The sequence below is a fragment of the Numenius arquata genome, chromosome 6, assembly GCF_964106895.1.
Source record: "Numenius arquata chromosome 6, bNumArq3.hap1.1, whole genome shotgun sequence".
NCBI lineage: Eukaryota > Metazoa > Chordata > Aves > Charadriiformes > Scolopacidae > Numenius > Numenius arquata.
The window spans coordinates 15,066,678-15,083,117 of NC_133581.1; the positions used below are offsets into that span (position 1 = coordinate 15,066,678).

At 45.2% G+C, this 16,440-nt stretch overlaps 1 protein-coding gene across 1 annotated transcript in view; it reads left to right on the forward strand.

Moving 5' to 3' along the window:
* Positions 1-16,440, forward strand: part of MUC2 (mucin 2, oligomeric mucus/gel-forming) — a 62,254-nt gene that overhangs the window by 22,534 nt on the left and 23,280 nt on the right. Inside the window, 12 exon segments of the mRNA XM_074148738.1 lie at positions 845-973; positions 2,852-2,999; positions 3,860-3,903; positions 4,461-4,658; positions 5,044-5,073; positions 5,447-5,941; positions 8,097-8,505; positions 9,589-9,655; positions 9,657-10,269; positions 11,787-12,263; positions 13,792-14,274; positions 15,800-16,282. Coding sequence (XP_074004839.1) covers positions 845-973; positions 2,852-2,999; positions 3,860-3,903; positions 4,461-4,658; positions 5,044-5,073; positions 5,447-5,941; positions 8,097-8,505; positions 9,589-9,655; positions 9,657-10,269; positions 11,787-12,263; positions 13,792-14,274; positions 15,800-16,282 — 3,576 coding nt within the window.

Consider the following 16,440-nt stretch of genomic DNA (forward strand, 5'->3'; position numbering starts at 1 on the left):
CTCCTGTGTAGATGAACCTAATCAGTATTGAGTATATTAAGCAGTGTCCCTTAGTGGTGCTCATGCTCGTACCAGTACATGATAAAATAATGTAAAACATTATTTAAATTAATATTTCTCAAAAAATTGTTTTCAAAACAAAATTTTGAGATTCTAAATGGCAGAAATGTAATTTTTTTTATTTAAAAAAATTATTCTGATTCATATTTAAGGCTATTTGTAGTTTTCAAGTGTAAGAAGCCAGTGAAACAGAACTTATAAATTTCAGTCAGCTCAGATATATACGTTTATAAAAATTCCTTCCTCTGTCCGTAGTTATCTAAGCTGAATTCTGTTCTAAGTTGTGTCCATAATACCTCATATGCTTGGTCTGGACCTGCTGGAGGTGACTTTCAGTCCATGTGATGCAGTAAAGTAGAACTATTTTGAATATACGGCAAGGATTTTTAGGAGTTTGCCAGTAGCTAGGTATGAAAATGCTGTCAGAAATTTACCCTTGGTTTTAGATTAAAATCAACAGTAATTATTTATTTATTTTACGTGATTTGAATGAAACATTTTCACCCTGCAGCTTAAGTGTTTAATAACATATCTTGGGCCCCAGAGTTTTGATTCCAAATTTTGATGTACCTTATGTATAGTATAGTATACTGTAGTGTAGTGTAGCGTAGCACAGCATAGCATAATAGAATATAGTAGAAGAAAGTCCAGGTCCTATACCTCAAGAGAAATTTTGCTGGCTTAGCATGTAAATTCATTTAGTTTGTACCTTTAAAGTCCTGATCAGAACTGCATTTTGGCAACCATGTTTTTAATGAGCTTCTTTTTTTTTTTTCCTCATCAGCAATATTTTGTGACTACTACAACCCTCGTAATGAGTGTGACTGGCACTATGAGCCTTGTGGCAGTAATGTCACGACCTGCAGGATGATTAATAATATCAGCACCAACTTTTCAGTGCCATATCTGGAAGGTATTGCCATTTTTTTCTATTTTATTTCATATAACTTTGTCCAGCTATCATTTAATGAATATGGAATAGTCAGTCAGCTTGACAAGATATTCCTGATCTGTTACGTTGAATTCATTTCCAGTCTTACATAAATGTTTCCTATAATGTAATTTCTTCTTTATTAACATCAGTGGGTGATGGTTACATTGATGCCAGCCATAAAACTAAGTCTCTGCTTGGATAATATCCTGAAACATGCAAGATGATTACACCATTGCTATTTTGCATCCCATCCAAAGGGCATTTCAAGAGAAAGAAAACTTTTTACATGTTAAAGAAGCAAGTTACTGATAGTTGGGTTTTTTTAACCTTATCATTCATTATGAATCAGATCCATTTTGACTTTATGAGGTTAATGTGCAGCTTTGTCCTATATTTACAATGAAAAATATCTTTGATATCAGACACACTGGTGCCGCCATATATTGGATTCTTAACGGAGACCACAAAATGTTGTTTTTGGCGGGCTACTGGGAGCTACCTCCATTTTTAGTGTTTTTCATTTGTAGTTTTTGGTTTAGACCAAGAAGTGAGGCTAAACCAGATTATTCTGCATTCCATCCCACTTAGAGTAGCCACAAGCCATTTAAATCCCATTGAACCCCTCAAAGTATGTAGAAATATGATATTAGTAGTTGGAAGTCCTTGTGCTTGATAACTGAAAATGAATTTCATGTTATGGAGACTGCAATGATCTGAGAATGTGAATGACTTTAAAAATATCTTCTGGTTTACCACATGATAAAGTTTAAGAAAACAGCCACATTTTTGGCCACCGTCATTTTGGTCTGGTCTGGAAGCAGTTATCTCCAATTTAGGGATTGGAAAGAACTGCCCAGAGTTTGACTGCTATTTTAATCCTTGAACTGCTGGTAACAAAACACAAAAAACCCAAACAAACAAACACTAAGCAAAATAGTAAAGAAACCTCAAACAAACTAAGTCTATGTTTTGAAATAGATTGTCATTGACAGAAAGATTTGGAAAGTGTCAGAAGGCAGATTATTATGTATCTAATTATCTTTCTAAATTATTTTTGTTTTTTATCTTCAGGGGAAGCACAGAGCACATTTACTTTTGTTAGGGCATCTTTAGTACAGTCTGGCAGTGTGGAGTGACTTTTAAGTACCAGTTAACTACTTGGTCATTCAGTTTATAGGCTATTTAGAACTCCAGTACAGTATAAAGAGGACGTTAAGTAATTAAGAATTGGATTTTATACGAGTTTATTTGTAAGCAGGAAACAGTAATTTTTTAAAAGTGTATTTGCATGAAAAATACAATGAGAATTGATAGACACTTAAGCCCTTACAGGTGGGGTTTGGGTCACTGGCCAAGGGTATGGAAAAATGCAGATAAATTATCCATTTGGGGTAGAGATACTTGGCCTATTAAAGGCACATAAACAAGGTGTAATGTTTCAATAAATGTAGTGAAAATCCTGTTTGCTAATGAATCCACTTCCATGTTCTTCACAAAAGTGTTGTTGATATAGTGATCACATGTCAAAATCATTTCTCTTTCTCTTAAAATTACTAGCTGCCCATAGAAATTAATATAAATTAGGGGGTTCTCCAAGATCTCAAACTAGGAAAAAACAACTTCCCTAGTTTTCATGACTAAACTCTTATTTAATACTCCTCACCCCACCATTTTCAATAAGAATGATTTAAGTCTTTTGGAAAGACTAATTGTGCAAGGATTAATTTGAATCGGAAATTTTCTGTTTCTTTCACTATGCTTGATTAAGAATCATTTACCTTCAGGAAGTACCTATCGTTGAGTTAACTCTTCATACTTTTTCTTCATCTTTTATACTGTTCTACTTGTTATCAACAGGTTGCTACCCGAGATGCCCTGAGGACAAACCAATATATAATGAAGAGACAAAGAAATGTGTGCGTGGAGATGAATGTGGGTGTTACATCGATGGAATTTATGTTCCACCTGGAACAGAAATACCCACAGAAGAGAACTGTAAAAACTGGTATATAAAAAATGCAAAAAAATTTGCAGTAATTCAGGAAAGGATTTATGTATGCTAAGCCCCTCGTTTACTTTACTAGGCCTCAAGCAAATAGAGATACAACTTCAGCTGAAGAGCTGGTATATTCTAGCATTTATCTATACAAATCAGAGGAACATCTGTTTATTCTGGATGAGACTTAAACTCAATAAATGCTGCACTTACAATACATATAGATTCTAAACTTTTCATTCATAATTTTCCGAACCCATAATAATCCAGATTTCAGGCCGATAGTGTCATTATAAGAAGTATAGTAGCAAATTCATTAAATATACTGTTTGAAGATACAATGATATAATGGCATGAAACCCAGGTGTGTCTCTAGAACAACCTTTTGATTCTTGTGGCTCTTTGGGAAGAAAGGGACCACTCTGACTTGCATTCTCACTTAAAACTGGGATTTCAAAATCACTGTAATCTGAAATGATCTGTACTAGCCCTGAAAGAGATACTTGAGTCCTGACTGCTCATTCCTAGAGCCTTACTAATGATAGCACTGATATCTGTGACTTCACATGATGACCAGAGATAAAAGCCCTGATCTAGCCAAAAGTTCACTGCTCTGAAAAACAATTGTTACTTTTGCACTATTGCAACTTGAACACAAAGCAGTTCATTATAGTTTTAAGAATGAAAGTGATGACTTAGTTTGAATGAAATAATGATAGGCAATATTGGGAAATATTACACTCTGAAAAGTATCCAGTAATATGAATGAAGATCAAGTGACAAATTTCCGTGTTTCTGTGCTCTTAGCTCTGCTAACAGATGTCATATAATATCTGCAACATTTTAATTTTTGAAAATTTTGTTTTTAGTCTATGTGGCCCCTCAGGATCCATAGTGTGCACTCCAGTCCCAGGTAAATAACTTTTGCGTTTTTCTATAAAGAAAAATTTAAAAAAATCCATAGAACTGCTATGTCTGTCTCTACAAAAGACTTAGTACTGATTTAGAATAATTTTTCCAGTGTGAGTGAAAGTTGTGGCCAGAGATTAGACGGCACTTTTGTTGAACCATGCTGTTAGTAATTCTTGTTCAACCTTTTTCTCATGTCCCATTATTCTTTTTCCCCATATCCCATATCTATGGACTTCACTACAAGAGTTTGCATTTTCAGAACATGTGGTATTATAGAAAAGTGTCAGATAGCAAATTGCAGTTGTTATTTCTCTCAGAACATTTTAAATCTGGTTTGTAAGTCTGTTCTTCCGAGCATTTTATACAAGGCTTTATTAAATATGTTTCAATTATTCTCTAAATGTAGAGATAAATTAGTGCAATGCATGAGATCCAAGCTTCAGGTATAGCTCTGAAAGGAGCATGCATGACTCATAAATGCTTACTTGCCCAGAAGTATTTTGCCTTTATCTCTTACCTGGTTATAGAAAAATTGCACAGTAAAGCTCTTTCTTGTAGGGTGTCCTTGTGTCATCAATGGAACAAGTTATCAAGTGAATGACACTGTGGCACAAATAAAGGATGGCGACATATGTATAATATACATTTGTGCAGAAAATGGTTCTGTAGTTGTTGGAAGTATTTATCCTTGTCCGACATCCGCTTCACCTACAATCATTTCAACCTCCTTTCCAACAAGTACTCTTACCACCACAGGTAAACCTTCAACAGAGTTGTACATCTGAAAATTTTCTTTAAGGAAAATACTTTAAAGTTAGAATGTACAAGTATATGGGCTTATAGTTGCCACAGATAGAGCGATACTTATGAATAGTTTAACGTTACTACACTAAGAAAGATTTTTAACACTTTGAGTCCATTTACTTCTCATGGAAGAAATTGTAACTATAAATGTACAGGGTGCCTTCCTAATTCTGAAAAACATGTTAGCATCTCAGTATCCTGATGGGATAGTAGGAATTGTCTCAGTAGTCTCAGCAAAAAAAAACCTGACCATAATTAGGATACTTAAAACTGTTATTGCTTTTTTTTTTTTTCTAAAGCTTGCAGATGATGGAGTAATCTTTTTTTTCTATTTCAGTTACCACTACAAGCCCTCCAGTTACTACAAGTAAGTTTTAAATAGAAAACTAAGTTGTTAAAAAATGTCAAAGGAGCATTTAAAGGAAAAGTAAATTAAAGATGACCACTGCAGAAAAATATATTTCAAACAAAAATTAGTAACTTCTAAAAATTGCAGTAATGTGATAAGTATAGAGAGCAGAAAGACATTTAAAGGCTTCAGCTTGGTGATTTTATTTTAATGCAAAGCTTTCTGTTGAAAAACCTGGTAATACAGAACCAGTTTTAGAACATTTTTGTCTTGGAAAAATGACAAGTTGCAATGCATTGCTCTAGTCCTTAAGAGAATAGAATACAAAATTAATTTTCTCAGAATGTTCTCTGTAAGCTCAGACACTGAATTTCTGCTTTTTTCCTTGCAGCTCCATGCTTTGATTTAATCTGTAATTGGACTGAGTGGTTTGATGTTAGTAATCCTGAAGAAGATGGTGGTGACAATGAAACCTACGAGGCAATAAAAGAACATGGAAAGAAAATATGTGAAACTCCTGAAAAAATTGAATGCAGGGCTAAAGATAATCCTCATATGAGTTTAGAGGAACTTGGCCAGAAAGTAGAGTGTAATGTTACATTTGGACTAATCTGTAAAAATGAGGAGCAAGATGCAACTATGTGGGAACTTTGCTATAATTATGAAATCAGAGTAAACTGTTGTGAGTTGCATGAAGTGCCTTGTGGGACTCCAAGTACACCAAGTCTAACACCAACAGCAACTTCAACCACCACCAGCACAACGGTACCTACCACCACTATAACCAGAGAGACAACATCAATTACCACCATGTCCATACCCACCCCAACCATCACAAGACAACCCCCATCATCAGTCACCAGCCCAGAAACTTCAACCTCTCCAGGTATTTAGCAAACCCCAGTACTCTCTGTTCTTGCTTTGCTATAGGAGAAATAGGAGACTCCTATTGCTGTGCCACAGGAGTCAGCTACTAAAGGCATGTCATCTCCATAGCAGATACTGAGCTGGCAGGAATACTTATGCTGCTTGGGAGCTCTGTCCTTCTGCCGGAGATAAGATTCCCAGAAGGACCCATTGTGTGAGATTAGAGAGGGCCTTGAACTAGAGTACCATCATTTTAGGCATTGTTTGGGTGTAGCTGCGCAGAATTTCTTCTCTTTCTCCTCCTGCTTTTCCTCTGTCAGTTCTAACACTTGCCTAGCATTAGGACTAGGATATAGGAAGATCTGGGATATAGGAAGGAAGCAAGCCATGGCAGATTTTCAAAAATAGTTTCACTCTGCAGGTTGCCGCTTGCTGTAAACCATGGTCTCTGCTGAGATACACAAGTAGTCTGTGAACTTCTTCATCAGGCTGACATTGCACCACAGGGAAATCAAATGACAATCAGGCACAAATTCCTGTGCATGTTTCCTTCCTGGACCACAGCTTCCCCTTTCAGTTCTCACTTCATGAGATAGTGAGGTGTTCTCAGGCAGAGATAGAAAGCCTCACAGAACCTAACTCCTCCTAATGTCATACCCATAGGTAGGTATTTTTGATTTAGGGAGAAGAATATTACAGCAACATGCCTAGTCTATTTGCTATGAAAGTATTGAGATGACTCTGTCTGTGCACTTATTTGGAATTAATCTTCTTTCTGGGGCCAGAAAGGAAGGCCTAGTGGAATAGAACTTTACTGTATTGAGTCAGGTACCAAAATAGGTTAGTGGAAGCTGTATAACATATAACTTCCATACAGTACATATTGTGGCTCATGCGTCTTACACCTTTCTGTTTTCTCTGTCCCTGCTGTGTCTAAAAGTCTCACCTTCGTCCACAATGAGCACAGTGCCCACATCAACAACCACTTCCACACCAACGCCATCGGAGTCTCCCAGCAGCAGCACCACCACCACCACGATGCCCCCCACCATCACCACCAGCCGCAGCACCACGGGCACAACAACGACTCTTACTGGCACACCAACACCCACCCCGACTACTACAACCCCATCCACGCCCACGCCAACATACACCCCCTCTACAACAACTACCACCACTACACCAATTCCTCCAGGTACGTGAACGTGAACCAGAAACGGCTGGTGCCCACAGCTAGGCCTTGTGCTGGCTGTTTCAGCAGTGCGGAGGGTGCAGGGCTCCTGGGCAGAAGGTCTTGTGTTCCCTGACTCAGCAGGGCTCCGAGCAGGTTTTTGCTTTTACTTTTGCAGCTGTTGGACCTTGTCCTTCAGCTGGAGAGAATGTACTCAGCGGGACCCACAGACCCGTGGTGTGTGAAGGGAGTGGGATTGGGTTTGTGGCACTGTCATTTCAGGTGCTGTTTGGGCGCAGCCGTGCAGATTTTCTTGGCTTTCTTCTCTTGCGTTGCCTCTGTGGCATTGCTGCCACTCACCTGCAGTTGTCACTGTACAAAGGTTTTCCTCAGCAGGGCTTAGCGTAAGGTTTCAGACCACAGGTTGCCCCTTGCCATGGATCGATTCTCTGGGCAGCCATGTTCTCCCAGCATTCCCATGAGCTTTGTTCTACTGCTGCCCGTGCTCTGCTGGGTAACCAGTTGATGTTTTGGCAGCTGTGTGTACTCTATGCCTGCTTCCTTTGTGGTCATGAGCCTTCCTGGTGTTTGGTTTGTCCCTGAGAGAGTGAGGTGGTGTGAGGGGCCCAAGAAGGTGAGAGAGTGGTAGGAGTACCTCCTTGGTCCTGCTCCACCTTGTGTGTTGCCCTTATGTGAGTGTTTTTTGCAGATGAGAAGACCAATACAGCAATGTGCCTTAGCTGCGAGGGGACACACACGCAGGGTTTGGGAGTGTCTGTGTCCTGATTTGGCCCTAGTGTGCTCTTTGTAGGGCCAAGAAGGGGAAGCCTGCACATGCAAGTGAGCTTTGTTGTGGCCAGGGTTGGTTGACCGGTGTAGCAGTTCTCAAGGGGCACCCTTGAGTGTGGTGGATGCCCAGAGGACCACCCGCAAGTGTGGTGGTACCCCAGCTTGTTGTCTCTATTCCGACTGCTTCCGACTTGCTCTTGTTGTTGTCCCCCAGAATGTCCCTGCGAATGGACGGACTGGATTGATGTGAGTTACCCAGATGCTTCTGACAGAAACGGTGGTGACTACGAAACCTTTGAGAATATTATCGCGAACAACCCCTCCTGGGTCTGCAATGGAGTTGAGAATATTTCATGCAGAGCAGAGAAATTCCCTGACGTTCCCATTGAAGATTTAGGGCAGAAGGTGGAATGCAATGTTTCCAAAGGGCTCATCTGTAACAACAGAGATCAGACCATAGGAGGTCCAATACCGATGCCGGTCTGCCTCAATTACCAGATCAGTGTCTGCTGCACTCCCAGCCCAGAAAGCTGTTCTCCATCTACCACCACGCGCGCCACACCTACATCCACAATGAGCACAGTGCCCACATCAACAACCACTTCCACACCAACGCCATCGGAGTCTCCCAGCAGCAGCACCACCACCACCACGATGCCCCCCACCATCACCACCAGCCGCAGCACCACGGGCACAACAACGACTCTTACTGGCACACCAACACCCACCCCGACTACTACAACCCCATCCACGCCCACGCCAACATACACCCCCTCTACAACAACTACCACCACTACACCAATTCCTCCAGGTACGTGAACGTGAACCAGAAACGGCTGGTGCCCACAGCTAGGCCTTGTGCTGGCTGTTTCAGCAGTGCGGAGGGTGCAGGGCTCCTGGGCAGAAGGTCTTGTGTTCCCTGACTCAGCAGGGCTCCGAGCAGGTTTTTGCTTTTACTTTTGCAGCTGTTGGACCTTGTCCTTCAGCTGGAGAGAATGTACTCAGCGGGACCCACAGACCCGTGGTGTGTGAAGGGAGTGGGATTGGGTTTGTGGCACTGTCATTTCAGGTGCTGTTTGGGCGCAGCCGTGCAGATTTTCTTGGCTTTCTTCTCTTGCGTTGCCTCTGTGGCATTGCTGCCACTCACCTGCAGTTGTCACTGTACAAAGGTTTTCCTCAGCAGGGCTTAGCGTAAGGTTTCAGACCACAGGTTGCCCCTTGCCATGGATCGATTCTCTGGGCAGCCATGTTCTCCCAGCATTCCCATGAGCTTTGTTCTACTGCTGCCCGTGCTCTGCTGGGTAACCAGTTGATGTTTTGGCAGCTGTGTGTACTCTATGCCTGCTTCCTTTGTGGTCATGAGCCTTCCTGGTGTTTGGTTTGTCCCTGAGAGAGTGAGGTGGTGTGAGGGGCCCAAGAAGGTGAGAGAGTGGTAGGAGTACCTCCTTGGTCCTGCTCCACCTTGTGTGTTGCCCTTATGTGAGTGTTTTTTGCAGATGAGAAGACCAATACAGCAATGTGCCTTAGCTGCGAGGGGACACACACGCAGGGTTTGGGAGTGTCTGTGTCCTGATTTGGCCCTAGTGTGCTCTTTGTAGGGCCAAGAAGGGGAAGCCTGCACATGCAAGTGAGCTTTGTTGTGGCCAGGGTTGGTTGACCGGTGTAGCAGTTCTCAAGGGGCACCCTTGAGTGTGGTGGATGCCCAGAGGACCACCCGCAAGTGTGGTGGTACCCCAGCTTGTTGTCTCTATTCCGACTGCTTCCGACTTGCTCTTGTTGTTGTCCCCCAGAATGTCCCTGCGAATGGACGGACTGGATTGATGTGAGTTACCCAGATGCTTCTGACAGAAACGGTGGTGACTACGAAACCTTTGAGAATATTATCGCGAACAACCCCTCCTGGGTCTGCAATGGAGTTGAGAATATTTCATGCAGAGCAGAGAAATTCCCTGACGTTCCCATTGAAGATTTAGGGCAGAAGGTGGAATGCAATGTTTCCAAAGGGCTCATCTGTAACAACAGAGATCAGACCATAGGAGGTCCAATACCGATGCCGGTCTGCCTCAATTACCAGATCAGTGTCTGCTGCACTCCCAGCCCAGAAAGCTGTTCTCCATCTACCACCACGCGCGTCACACCTACATCCACAATGAGCACAGTGCCCACATCAACAACCACTTCCACACCAACGCCATCGGAGTCTCCCAGCAGCAGCACCACCACCACCACGATGCCCCCCACCATCACCACCAGCCGCAGCACCACGGGCACAACAACGACTCTTACTGGCACACCAACACCCACCCCGACTACTACAACCCCATCCACGCCCACGCCAACATACACCCCCTCTACAACAACTACCACCACTACACCAATTCCTCCAGGTACGTGAACGTGAACCAGAAACGGCTGGTGCCCACAGCTAGGCCTTGTGCTGGCTGTTTCAGCAGTGCGGAGGGTGCAGGGCTCCTGGGCAGAAGGTCTTGTGTTCCCTGACTCAGCAGGGCCCCGAGCAGGTTTTTCTTTTACTTTTGCAGCTGTTGGACCTTGTCCTTCAGCTGGAGAGAATGTACTCAGTGGGACCCACAGACCCGTGGTGTGTGAAGGGAGTGGGATTGGGTTTGTGGCACTGTCATTTCAGGTGCTGTTTGGGCGCAGCCGTGCAGATTTTCTTGGCTTTCTTTTCTTGCATTGCCTCTGTGGCATTGCTGCCACTCACCCGCACTTCCAGCTGTAGGAAGCGTGGAAGGTTTTCCCCTGGCAGGGCTTGGGATCAGGTTTCAGACTACGCGTTGCCCCTTGCTATGGACCAAGGCTCTGGGCAGCCGGGTTCTCCCAGCATTCCCATGAGCGTTGCTCTCCAGCCTACCCTGTGCTGCTCGGGAAGCAAGCCGATATTTTGGCAGCAATGTGAGACCCCCTAATGTCCCAGTGAATCTGCCTCTGTGACAGTACACCATCTGTTCCTGTGGTTCCTTCTGAACATGAAGTAGTGTACCTCTCCTCACCCAGATGTGAATTGTAGTTGAAGGACTCTCCTTGTGGACTGTGTGGGCGGCGGCAGCAGCAGCAGCAGCAGCAGCAGCAGCGTATCTTACTTCCTCCTATCCTCCAGCGTTATGACTGCGCTCTTATTATGTGCGCACTGCTTCTGTATCGACCATGTGTCTCTTACGTCATGCTGTAGAAACACAAACAGATGGCTCTGCGGCTGGCCTCCGAGTATCGCAAACAGTTTATCGAATGCTCATCACACCCTTTTTTAAAGGAGCCTGCCTTTAGGGCCCATAATGGAACCTGACTTAGTCATGTGAGAAGGAAACAGCAGAATCGTGAATGTGGGGTTCCTAGCGTGGCAAAATAGCTTGTGGTTGAGTAGTCTTAAAAGCCTGGCACTTAGGTATGGAACACAGGTTGCTCCAGCAACTGCTCGGTTTCGGTAGAATCAAATGACTCTGAGCATAATCAATGCTGGTATGAACGTGCCACATGAAGTAGCAGAGGGAACGGTGGCCTATCCATAGAACGTAGCATGACAGCAATACAGAATTAACCAAAGAGTTCACCGATCAACTCAACAAATTGCCCTGGGTTTTGGACGGCTGAACTCTTCTCTGCAGTATAAAGTTTTAACGCTGCAGACAGCTGTTCCATCCAACATTGATCACTGATAAAGCGTTTACATCAATGTCTCCCATGCAAGATGTAGGAGATCTTTTAGATAACCCCTCTGTTACGCAAAAGCCATTAATAAGACAGGTTCTGCTTTATTCCCGTCTAAGTACCCAATGCTTAGGTTTCTTGAATTGCATTTGCTTATTAGAAAAATGAAAGGAAGTTAATAACAAATGCAATTTGCCTTATTAAAAATGAAATACCGTGTTTTCTCCCTGTCTTGAAGAGAGTACAACACCTGAATCGGAAACACCGACAAAGACGAGTACTACAGTTACTCCTTCACCTACCCCACTGCCAACAACCAGAACAACAGAAACAGAAAGTGCAGTGTCTACCGTAAGCACCACTATTCAACAGTCAACGCCATCGGTACCAACAAGCAATGTGACGGTCACCACCTCTGGAGTCACTGAAACACGACCGAGCACCGAAGCCACCACTTCGGGCCCCACACCCTCAGGATCCACTCCCCGCAGCACCACAATAAAAACGACAACACCTCCACATGAGCCCACCAGCACCGGGACTGGCAGTCCTTCCACAGGATCACAGACCACCACCATCACCAGCAGCCGCAGCACCCCGGGCACAACAACGACTCTTACTGGCACACCAACACCCACCCCGACTACTACAACCCCATCCACGCCCACGCCAACATACACCCCCTCTACAACAACTACCACCACCACAACTGGAGGTACGTGAACGTGAACCAGAAACGGCTGGTGCCCACAGCTAGGCCTTGTGCTGGCTGTTTCAGCAGTGCGGAGGGTGCAGGGCTCCTGGGCAGAAGGTCTTGTGTTCCCTGACTCAGCAGGGCTCCGAGCAGGTTTTTGCTTTTACTTTTGCAGCTGTTGGACCTTGTCCTTCAGCTGGAGAGAATGTACTCAGCGGGACCCACAGACCCGTGGTGTGTGAAGGGAGTGGGATTGGGTTTGTGGCACTGTCATTTCAGGTGCTGTTTGGGCGCAGCCGTGCAGATTTTCTTGGCTTTCTTCTCTTGCGTTGCCTCTGTGGCATTGCTGCCACTCACCCGCACTTCCAGCTGTAGGAAGCGTGGAAGGTTTTCCCCTGGCAGGGCTTGGGATCAGGTTTCAGACTACGCGTTGCCCCTTGCTATGGACCAAGGCTCTGGGCAGCCGGGTTCTCCCAGCATTCCCATGAGCGTTGCTCTCCAGCCTACCCTGTGCTGCTCGGGAAGCATGCCGATATTTTGGCAGCAATGTGAGACCCCCTAATGTCCCAGTGAAACTGCCTCTGTGACAGTACACCATCTGTTCCTGTGGTTCCTTCTGAACATGAAGTAGTGTACCTCTCCTCACCCAGATGTGAAGTAATTGTAGTTGAAGGACTCTCCTTGTGGACTGTGTGGGCGGCAGCAGCAGCAGCAGCAGCAGCAGCAGCAGCAGCAGTGTATCTTACTTCCTCCTATCCTCCAGCGTTATGACTGCGCTCTTATTATGTGCGCACTGCTTCTGTATCGACCATGTGTCTCTTACGTCATGCTGTAAAAACACAAACAGATGGCTCTGCGGCTGGCCTCCGAGTATCGCAAACAGTTTATCGAATGCTCATCACACCCTTTTTTAAAGGAGCCTGCCTTTAGGGCCCATAATGGAACCTGACTTAGTCATGTGAGAAGGAAACAGCAGAATCGTGAATGTGGGGTTCCTAGCGTGGCAAAATAGCTTGTGGTTGAGTAGTCTTAAAAGCCTGGCACTTAGGTATGGAACACAGGTTGCTCCAGCAACTGCTCGGTTTCGGTAGAATCAAATGACTCTGAGCATAATCAATGCTGGTATGAACGTGCCACATGAAGTAGCAGAGGGAACGGTGGCCTATCCATAGAACGTAGCATGACAGCAATACAGAATTAACCAAAGAGTTCACCGATCAACTCAACAAATTGCCCTGGGTTTTGGACGGCTGAACTCTTCTCTGCAGTATAAAGTTTTAACGCTGCAGACAGCTGTTCCATCCAACATTGATCACTGATAAAGCGTTTACATCAATGTCTCCCATGCAAGATGTAGGAGATCTTTTAGATAACCCCTCTGTTACGCAAAAGCCATTAATAAGACAGGTTCTGCTTTATTCCCGTCTAAGTACCCAATGCTTAGGTTTCTTGAATTGCATTTGCTTATTAGAAAAATGAAAGGAAGTTAATAACAAATGCAATTTGCCTTATTAAAAATGAAATACCGTGTTTTCTCCCTGTCTTGAAGAGAGTACAACACCTGAATCGGAAACACCGACAAAGACGAGTACTACAGTTACTCCTTCACCTACCCCACTGCCAACAACCAGAACAACAGAAACGGAAAGTGCAGTGTCTACCGTAAGCACCACTATTCAACAGTCAACGCCATCGGTACCAACAAGCAATGTGACGGTCACCACCTCTGGAGTCACTGAAACACGACCGAGCACCGAAGCCACCACTTCGGGCCCCACACCCTCAGGATCCACTCCCCGCAGCACCACAATAAAAACGGCAACACCTCCACATGAGCCCACCAGCACCGGGACTGGAAGCCCTTCCACAGGATCACAGACCACCACCATCACCAGCAGCCGCAGCACCACGGGCACAACAACGACTCTTACTGGCACACCAACACCCACCCCGACTACTACAACCCCATCCACGCCCACGCCAACATACACCCCCTCTACAACAACTACCACCACTACACCAATTCCTCCAGGTACGTGAACGTGAACCAGAAACGGCTGGTGCCCACAGCTAGGCCTTGTGCTGGCTGTTTCAGCAGTGCGGAGGGTGCAGGGCTCCTGGGCAGAAGGTCTTGTGTTCCCTGACTCAGCAGGGCTCCGAGCAGGTTTTTGCTTTTACTTTTGCAGCTGTTGGACCTTGTCCTTCAGCTGGAGAGAATGTACTCAGCGGGACCCACAGACCCGTGGTGTGTGAAGGGAGTGGGATTGGGTTTGTGGCACTGTCATTTCAGGTGCTGTTTGGGCGCAGCCGTGCAGATTTTCTTGGCTTTCTTCTCTTGCGTTGCCTCTGTGGCATTGCTGCCACTCACCTGCACTTCCAGCTGTAGGAAGCGTGGAAGGTTTTCCCCTGGCAGGGCTTGGGATCAGGTTTCAGACTACGCGTTGCCCCTTGCTATGGACCAAGGCTCTGGGCAGCCGGGTTCTCCCAGCATTCCCATGAGCGTTGCTCTCCAGCCTACCCTGTGCTGCTCAGGAAGCGAGCCGGTATTTTGGCAGCAATGTGAGACTCCCTAATGTCCCAGTGAATCTGCCTCTGTGACAGTACACCATCTGTTCCTGTGGTTCCTTCTGAACATGAGGTAGCGTACCTCTCCTCACCCAGATGTGAAGTAATTGTAGTTGAAGGACTCTCCTTGTGGACTGTGTGGGCAGCAGCAGCAGCAGCAGCAGCAGCAGCAGCAGCAGCGTATCTTACTTCCTCCTATCCTCCAGCGTTATGACTGCGCTCTTATTATGTGCGCACTGCTTCTGTATCGACCATGTGTCTCTTACGTCATGCTGTAAAAACACAAACAGATGGCTCTGCGGCTGGTCTCCGAGTATCGCAAACAGTTTATCGAATGCTCATCACACCCTTTTTTAAAGGAGCCTGCCTTTAGGGCCCATAATGGAACCTGACTTAGTCATGTGAGAAGGAAACAGCAGAATCGTGAATGTGGGGTTCCTAGCGTGGCAAAATAGCTTGTGGTTGAGTAGTCTTAAAAGCCTGGCACTTAGGTATGGAACACAGGTTGCTCCAGCAACTGCTCGGTTTCGGTAGAATCAAATGACTCTGAGCATAATCAATGCTGGTATGAACGTGCCACATGAAGTAGCAGAGGGAACGGTGGCCTATCCATAGAACGTAGCATGACAGCAATACAGAATTAACCAAAGAGTTCACCGATCAACTCAACAAATTGCCCTGGGTTTTGGACGGCTGAACTCTTCTCTGCAGTATAAAGTTTTAACGCTGCAGACAGCTGTTCCATCCAACATTGATCACTGATAAAGCGTTTACATCAATGTCTCCCATGCAAGATGTAGGAGATCTTTTAGATAACCCCTCTGTTACGCAAAAGCCATTAATAAGACAGGTTCTGCTTTATTCCCGTCTAAGTACCCAATGCTTAGGTTTCTTGAATTGCATTTGCTTATTAGAAAAATGAAAGGAAGTTAATAACAAATGCAATTTGCCTTATTAAAAATGAAATACCGTGTTTTCTCCCTGTCTTGAAGAGAGTACAACACCTGAATCGGAAACACCGACAAAGACGAGTACTACAGTTACTCCTTCACCTACCCCACTGCCAACAACCAGAACAACAGAAACGGAAAGTGCAGTGTCTACCGTAAGCACCACTATTCAACAGTCAACGCCATCGGTACCAACAAGCAATGTGACGGTCACCACCTCTGGAGTCACTGAAACACGACCAAGCACCGAAGCCACCACTTCGGGCCCCACACCCTCAGGATCCACTCCCCGCAGCACCACAATAAAAACGGCAACACCTCCACATGAGCCCACCAGCACCGGGACTGGAAGCCCTTCCACAGGATCACAGACCACCACCATCACCAGCAGCCGCAGCACCACGGGCACAACAACGACTCTTACTGGCACACCAACACCCACCCCGACTACTACAACCCCATCCACGCCCACGCCAACATACACCCCCTCTACAACAACTACCACCACTACACCAATTCCTCCAGGTACGTGAACGTGAACCAGAAACGGCTGGTGCCCACAGCTAGGCCTTGTGCTGGCTGTTTCAGCAGTGCGGAGGGTGCAGGGCTCCTGGGCAGAAGGTCTTGTGTTCCCTGACTCAGCAGGGCTCCGAGCAGGTTTTTGCTTTTACTTTTGCAGCTGT